Raw genomic sequence first — 8,541 nt, 5'->3', positions numbered from 1 at the left:
ACTAACTTCTCACTTAGAAATCGAACGCTGAAAATAATGAAAAGACGCATACATTAAGCATTTTCTTTTTATTTCAACAGACAGATGGAATGTTGCTTCATCGCTGCTACGCTTAACGCACGGCCTTGTAGGCCACGGATGGAGGTGTTGAAAGTTCCCGAGGGAAATATGGTGTTATGGGCTCACCCGTGGATGAGAGATGTATGGCGGTAGTGGCCGGCCTCAATGGCTAACTGCTCGACGGTTGCAGTACCTGCAGAATGATCCAGCCGAAGCACTACCGCCGTTGGCTTATTACTACAAGACGGCTCCAGAGGCGGTAAACGCACCTGTAGGCGTGCGTACTTTTGATGAATATCTATGCTCTGGTTTGCAATCTTATTAGTCAGATTCAAACAGTTAGGATTCTTCCGCACTCCCTCACACACACCCATAGGAGCCACTACCGCTACCTTACGGATAGCTTTGGCAGCTGAGATGGAGGGCGACCTGACCATTGACACCCTGTTTTGCTCCACGACCTGGACCTTGGCGACAGATTCCAGCGTCATTGGTTTTGTATCTCCGACAGCAGGGGCAGTTCTCCGCAGCGCCAGATGCTGGAGTGGACCCCGGGATATTATAGATATTACCGGCGGATCATCCTCGCCAGTGCTACGGGGTGGAAGTGTGTCTAAAAATTGAAATCATGCATGGAAGTTAGATGTTATGCATAATGGATACCATTGCGACTTACCGGCCACATTCATTGGATCCAATACGGCATCATTCCTTTGAGGTAGAGCTCGTTCAGCTGAAATACATTGCACAGGGGTTATTTCAACATATTTTCTTTTTTCCCAGCTTTCGATTACCTGCGGCCGAAGGCTCCCGTTCAGTGTTCAAGTGTTGTGCGAATTCAAATGAAGCTGCGCGAATGATTCGTATTGCATGTTATGTACATCGCGTAGCTTCGTTTCGTACCTTTTTTACAGTAATCAACGTGTACAAAAGGATCTACGCAGATATTCGGCCATTTCAACGTTTGTATCGATGAAGCGATCAATTTTATTTTTGTCAAATATTGTGTATCAAAAATATTGTGTATGTAAATGTTTCAATAAAGTGATGAAACAAAAAATATCTACGCGTGTTTGTTTTTTTGTTAAGCTTTAGATAACAAAAAAATACGCAGCGAGTGTGAGCGATCGCTGAACGAAAGAAACGCACACAGCGCAACACGAAAGAAACAAACACAAGCACACGAAAGGATGCTTGCGCGTGGGCGCGAGCATTGAGAGAGCGCACCGTGTATTTTATATAGGAACGGGAGAGAACCGTGGTACCCGTTCCTGCCCCCTTTTTTAAGCCTAAGAAATCTTCCACCCAAGTGCCACAAATCCACTAAACGACCACTAAACGGCTTCTAAACGACTCAAGCACTCTACCTAAACGGAATATAGAAAGACTTCGTTTAGCAGACGGCAAACGACTCATGCATTCTAAAAATAGCAAAAAAGCTGGTGGCGCCATCTGTTTGTGGGGATACCCCAACCAGTTGAGCTTTCTCGCTTGGAGGAGAGCTTTCTCATTTCCTCTGTACTGTTGTATGGTTTCGCATTGAAGTTATGCATCGCTAGAACTAGAACGGCGATACGATTGTTTAAATACTAAACTCCAATGGAAACCACCAGTACTGAAGCAAGTGAGATTTGAGTATTGGTCGTTGGAGTTGATACCCACGTATCTGACCACACGACCATTTATATGGATTTTTGCTCGGAAAGTTAGAAGGCTATATAGGTCATTGTTCAGGCACAGCCCTGTCACTTCATATCGTGCTTAACGAAACACGAACATTCTTCGTTCAATATCGAGTGTTCGGCTCGATCGAGTAGTTTATAAATAACAGTGTATGTCGCGAATAAACGCTCTCTTCCAATTTTGCTGCACAACGAATAACTGCTGGTAAATATTAAAGGTTTGAAGGTTACACCGAAACGCGGAAAATAAATTATCCGAAATAGTGAGATTAAACAGTCATGATAAGATGAAACTTGTTGAAACACATTGCAAGAAAAGGATAGCAATATAATAATCATTTTTAATACGCCATCTATTGATCAAACCAATGAAGCTGTGAAGCTTTCATTTTTTTTCTATGGATATTCAATTTTCCAGTCGTTTAAGATTAATCTGTGGCGCTTGGGGAGAATGAAATTTTCAGGCGAGGAGTAAGTAGAAACACACGGTGGGGGTCTGGCCCAAGATCGGATCCGAAGTCCGTTGTTTTGGGCTAAAAATTAAAAATGGCGGATAGAGCGCTACCACGGAAAGAATGCGCTCTATTGCATGCCTTTAAAATGCACGAGGCGCTCTCACTGAAAAGAACGCTCGCTCGCGCTGTTTCATTGTATTTTCCTCATTCCCCTTCCTTTCCGTTTCTTTCGGCTTGCGCTGCGCTGAATTGGTACCCCACTTGATTCCAGCGAGTTTCGCTGCGCTGGACTGAAACCCCCTCACGCTCGTTTCTTTCTTAGCGCGCTGTGCACTTCCCTTTACACGGACTTGGTGCACCCGAAGCAAAAGAAAAACTTTAACACATCAAACTTGGTTTATAAATATTTTATCACTTTTATTGCAAATAAAAGCACATTTCAATTCATAGCTTCACACAATCTTGCTTCAAACCACACACATTATTTATAAAAGACGCACACTTTTTCATTCTCTTTGCTAGTAGGGTAAAAAGAAATTGATCGTTAAAATAATTGATTAGATTTAAAGCTCCTGCCGAAATCTGCCAAAATAATCTGGCCACACTGGTCCGCAGGTCAGGCGAGCTTTTTGGCGGCCACCGTCGCAAAACCGTCGCAAAACGTCAAAACCGGCGTCGCATGTACTGCAAACCGACGTCGCCAGCGAGCGAAACTCGCAACGATTTCGAGGCGCTGGCGACGGTCGTTTTTGACGTTTTGCGACGGTTATTGACCTTTCGAGCGAGCTTTTGCCCAGCGAGCCAGTGTGGCCAGATTATATTGGCAGATTTCGGCAGGAGCACTGTTGAGAACGCAACCATTTAACCTTCTTTTCTATGACCAAAAATACACCCTCAATTCTATGACCACCTACCCGTGTAGGTCCTACATTTTGTATGGGAGTTTGCATTTCTGGATGGTAAATTGATCATATCTTCTGTTTTAGTTATTGAAATATCTTCAAATTTTCAGGGAAGCTGCTTATCCAGCTTTATAACTTTGTTTTTTCCAGTATAACAAAAAAAAGAATTTTCAAAATTATTTTTCATATACAGGCGGTCCCCAAGATACACCTGACTTCAAGCTTCCTTGAAAATTTGAAGTTATTTCAATAACTAAAACAGAAGATATGATCAATTTACTACGAAAAAGAGCAATTTCTCATACAAAATGTATGACATACCCGGGTAGGTGGTCATAAAGATGAGGGTGTATTTTTGGTCATATAAACAAAGGTTAAATGCAAAGTGAGTTGATATATCAGGTGGGCTTATCCAGTGCAATTTGACGTCTAAAAACGAAAATAGGAAGAAACCCTGGTTTGACAGTTAGATCCATAACAAACTGGATGCTTTGATGATTTTTCTATGGACTCACTACTAACTTTATCCAAAATTTTTACAATCTGACTCGATATTTGAGATATTTCGATGGTCTGTTGAACAGGAGCAAAGGACATATGTGTCGTAATCGTCACACATTTTAATTATTTATTAGGCTTTTTTTTATTCAAATTATTTTTTTTTTGTTTCACGCTCAACCGATCTCGTTTCGATCAACCACAAGACTGACCCGAGGCTCCTTTATTTCTCCCTGTCGCCTGACTTGTCTTCTCTCCCTGATCTCACGATATGTCTCTCTCTCACACTCTCTCTCTCTCGATTCACTCTCGGAGTTCACTCTCTCCTGATCCCAGCTACCGCTAGCTACCGGTAGACGTCCGTCTCCTTTTCCGCGCGCCTTCTCCATCTCTATCTCTGCTTTCGTCCAATCTCTCCTCTCTCATCCTCATTTTTGCATGTTTCAATATTTTTCGCTCTCTCTGATTTCACTTAACTTCTCTCTCACACTCTTGATCCCTACAATATGCACTGGCACTCTGATAAATTCCTCACTTTTAGTATAAATTCATATTTGGTTCGCTTGGTACACTTCTCCTTGCTCGCTGACTGAACGGATTCAATAATCGTTTCCTATATATCAGATTTTGCTAGGGAACTGTGTTGTTGTTATCCAGTAATCTTCAGATCATCATTTTAATCCAAGAACTGGCCGTCGCGTAGGTTTTTTTGGCTTCTTTCTTCGCGCTACGCCTGAGCATAACCACATACAATTTCTGCGAGATTTCGTTGAAACTTCAAGGCATACTAGATTTTGTTATGGAGCAAACCGCCAAATTGTGTGTCAATGTATTGGTGAGAAAGAACACCATAAGCCCACCTAATATATGTTGGAAGTCATGCCGAAGAACCCTGTTCCTATAAACCCTGTTCCTCTGAACGGTGTTTCCACGCCATAATATGGCTAAGACATTGAACTGTGTTTTAGCTGTCATCGAGCCGCGCTGACAGCTTCCGTGTGTGGATAAAATAGATGTGAATAAAACGTGGATTTGCGCAGCAGAACAAATTGGTTTGTCCTCTTTTGTTTTACTCAGCGAATGATTAACATTGACTGCGTTCAACAGGTTATGGGCCCAGCAAGTTGACTCAAAACAAGAGTATTACATTCAGCTGAAAGAATCGGCCGAGAAGAGCCGGATAGTGATTTCTTTTCACATTGTAAAATCAGTGCTGCTACGACGTGAAAAATGAGTGAGACAAAATTCACAATCGATAAGCTAAATGGGAGCAACTGGCAAACATGGAGTATTCGGATAGAAATGCTTCTGAGTCGAGAAAATTTGTGGGATGTTGTAGAATCACCCATTCCCCCAGAAATCGAGCGCACCCCGTTTTGGAAGACAACAGACCGAAAAGCAAAGGCCACAATAATATTACTAATCGACGATAGCCAATTACCACTGGTGAAGAATTCCGTGTTTGCACACGACGTTTATGATAAATTGAAAACATACCACCAGAAAACGACACGATCTGTTCGAGTATCTCTTTTGAAGAAATTATGTGCGACAAACCTGGCAACACAAGGTAACGTGGAAGATCACCTGCGCATTTTCGACGATTTATTCGACCGCCTCGAAGCTGCAGGTACAGCATTAGATAAAGATACAAAAGTGTGCATGTTATTGCGCAGTTTACCAGCTTCGTATGATGGTTTAGTTACAGCGTTAGATAGTCGTTCAGACGAAGACATATCTCTTGAAGGAGTAAAATCTAAACTTATCGATGAATATAATCGTCAAATGGAAAGACGAGAAGGTGAATCTTCTAAAACTGAAAAGGCTATGCGATCTGCTGAGGGTAAGCCATTCAATAATCAATTAGGTGGTGGGGTACGCACATGCCATTTCTGCAAGAAACCAGGCCATTTCAAGCAGAATTGTAGGAAATTTTTGGCTATCAAGAAAAATGAAGAGCAATCTACTAGTGCCGGTAATAATTCCGGAAGAGCAAAAGCAGCACAAAGCGACTCGCGAACAATAGCGTTCACGGTGGGCAGAATAGAAAAGTCGCATAGCTGGGTCATCGACAGTGGCGCTAGTGCGCATATGACCAATAATCGATCATTTTTTACATCATTAGATGAATACGAAGGTGGATTCATCACCATGGCCGACGGTAACAAATCACAAATTCGTGGCGAAGGAAAAGGCATTATACAGGGCATTGATGGTTCCGGCAAAATAATGCAAATCGAAATGAATGATGTTAGATTCGTACCCGGGCTCTCTACTAATCTTCTTTCTGTCGGGAAATTAGCACAAAAGAACCTGGAAGTGACATTCAATGAAAAGGGATGTCAAATTGTGAGTGCCGGTGGTGCAGTGGTAGCTACAGGATCTATAAACTGTGGGTTATATTTTCTAGACGAGGTAGAAACCTCGATGACTGCATTACTGGTAAAACACAAAGCAGATTGTCAACATCAATGGCATAGACGGCTTGGGCATCGTGACTGGTCAGCGATTGAGAGAATGTATAGAGAAGATCTAGGAACCGGAATAAGGGTGAGTGATTGTGGTTTAAGAATAACATGTGAATGTTGCATGAAAGGTAAATCATGTAGATCTCCCTTTCCAACCGTCTCTGACAGAAAATCAAACAAAATTCTTGATTTAGTGCACACCGACGTATGGGGGCCATCGAAAACTGAAACACCCAGCGGTAACCGTTACATGATGCACATTACTGATGATTTCAGTAGATATACAGTTACATACTTAATGAAAAACAAATCTGATGCAGTAGAAAATATTAAAGAATATGTACGATGGGTAGAAAACAATTTTGGACGTAAGCCTCGGGTTATTCGTTCAGATGGTGGTGGAGAATTTAATAATACAGAGCTACGTAAATTTTATAAAGAAGAGGGTATAAAGCCACAGTACACCACACCATATTCACCTCAGTCCAATGGTGTGGCTGAACGTAAAAATAGAACTATCACTGAAATGGCTACCTGTATGTTGCTGGATGCAAACATAGACAAGCGTTTCTGGGGAGAAGCCGTTCAAACAGCTACCTATCTTATAAATCGGCTTCCGTCGAGAACTGTTCCTAAAACACCTTATGAATTGTGGTGGGGTCGAAAGCCAGATTTGAGCCATATTCGCCTTTTTGGAAGTCAAGCGTATGTACATATACCCGATGTAAAACGAAGCAAGCTCGATCATAAAGCCCGAAAACTAACGTTCGTTGGATATTCCTTAGAACATAAAGGATATCGTTTTGTTGATTTAGAAACTGATGAAATCACCATAAGCCGAGATGTTCGTTTTATTGAAGATAAAGAAGAAACTTCGGAAGAAGTTAATATTGAATCATTGTTGGAGGAACCATCAGAAACCAGTAATGATCAAACGGTTAAGGATGATTCTAATGATGAATTCACGGATGCTGAAACTGATATTCAAACAACTAAAGAACAGTTACCACCAGAAAAGAGAAAAGTAAAACTACCTAAACATTTAAACGATTATATCCTTGATTTAGCCATGGGAGTAGCAGCTTGCGCGAAAGAAGAACCAGTTAATTACCGCGAAGCAATGAAAGAACCAAATTGGAAAAATGCGATGGAAGAAGAAATTAACTCTCACAAACAAAACAATACTTGGGAACTCGTACCATTTCCAAAGGGTAAAACGGTAATAGGTTCGAAATGGGTTTTCAAAATTAAAAAGAATCAAGATGATGAAATAGTTAAACATAAAGCCAGACTGGTCGCGCAAGGCTATAAACAACAATATGGACTGGATTATGAAGAAGTGTATGCACCAGTTACCCGTCACACTACCTTGCGAACTTTTCTCGTAATTGCTTACAGTACGTCATTATGATGTCAAAACCGCATACCTTAATGGAATATTAGAAGATGAAGTATATATGCATCAACCACCTGGGTTTGAAGCTCAAGGACAGGAGGAGCTAGTGTGTCGATTGAAACGTAGTATATATGGACTACATCAATCAGCTCGTTGTTGGCATAAGACACTAAATGAAGTACTTACAAATTTAGGTTTCAAATCCTCTTTCGCAGATCAATGTTTATTTGTCAAGTCGATTCATGGTGGTCAACATATCTTCTTATTAGTCTATGTGGACGACATACTGATCGCAGCAGCAGACGAAGTAAAGGCCAAGAAGATATACGATCATTTAAGCAAGAAATTTGAAATTAATTGCTTGGGCGAAATACGTCACTTTTTAGGTATGGAAGTGATATGTACTGATGGAATATATGGAATTCGGCTTAAACAGTTTATAGAAAAATTACTAACGGATCACGGAATGCAAGAAGCTAAAGTTGCTAGATCACCAATGGACCCTGGATACCTGAAACAAAGTGCCAATGCAGAGAATTTCGAAGATGCTACAATGTATCGAAGTCTAGTGGGTGGATTGCTGTATCTGTCCGTTATGACCAGACCAGATATTGCGGCGTCAGTAGCTATACTGGGCAGAAAGTTTTCATCGCCATCGCAACAAGATTGGATAGCTGCCAAACGCATACTTCGTTATCTAAAAGGAACAAAAGAGTATTTCTTGCATCTTGGTGGATTCAAAAACCAAGGCCTGATCGGATATTCCGATGCCGATTGGGCAGGCGATTCAGAAAGTAGACGTTCAACATCTGGATTTGTATTCACGTTTGAAGGTGGTGCAATATCATGGTATAGCCGTCGTCAATCGTGTGTGACATTATCAACTATGGAAGCTGAATATGTTTCACTTTCGGAAGCATGCCAAGAAGCAATGTGGCTAAGGCAGCTGATTAAAGATTTTGGAGAAGATCAATTGAACGCGACTACAATCAAAGAAGATAACCAAGGTTGTATCGCCTTTGTAAAAACAGACAGAATAAGTCGGAAATCGAAGCACATCGATACCCGAGAGCGGTTTAT

General features: G+C 41.4%; 1 protein-coding gene across 1 annotated transcript; it reads right to left on the bottom strand.

Moving 5' to 3' along the window:
• Positions 1 to 182: 182 nt before the first annotated feature.
• Positions 183 to 958, bottom strand: LOC120895097. Its single transcript, XM_040298129.1, has 3 exons — positions 855 to 958; positions 737 to 793; positions 183 to 673 (listed from the first exon to the last, which is right to left on the bottom strand). The coding sequence occupies exons 2-3, from the start codon at positions 747 to 749 to the stop codon at positions 183 to 185; spliced, it is 504 nt and encodes a 167-aa protein (XP_040154063.1). The 5' UTR covers positions 750 to 793; positions 855 to 958.
• Positions 959 to 8,541: the final 7,583 nt, after the last annotated feature.

Source organism: Anopheles arabiensis, chromosome 2 (assembly GCF_016920715.1).
Source record: "Anopheles arabiensis isolate DONGOLA chromosome 2, AaraD3, whole genome shotgun sequence".
NCBI classification, from domain to species: Eukaryota; Metazoa; Arthropoda; class Insecta; order Diptera; family Culicidae; genus Anopheles; species Anopheles arabiensis.
This window is presented reverse-complemented; position numbering and strand designations above follow the sequence as displayed.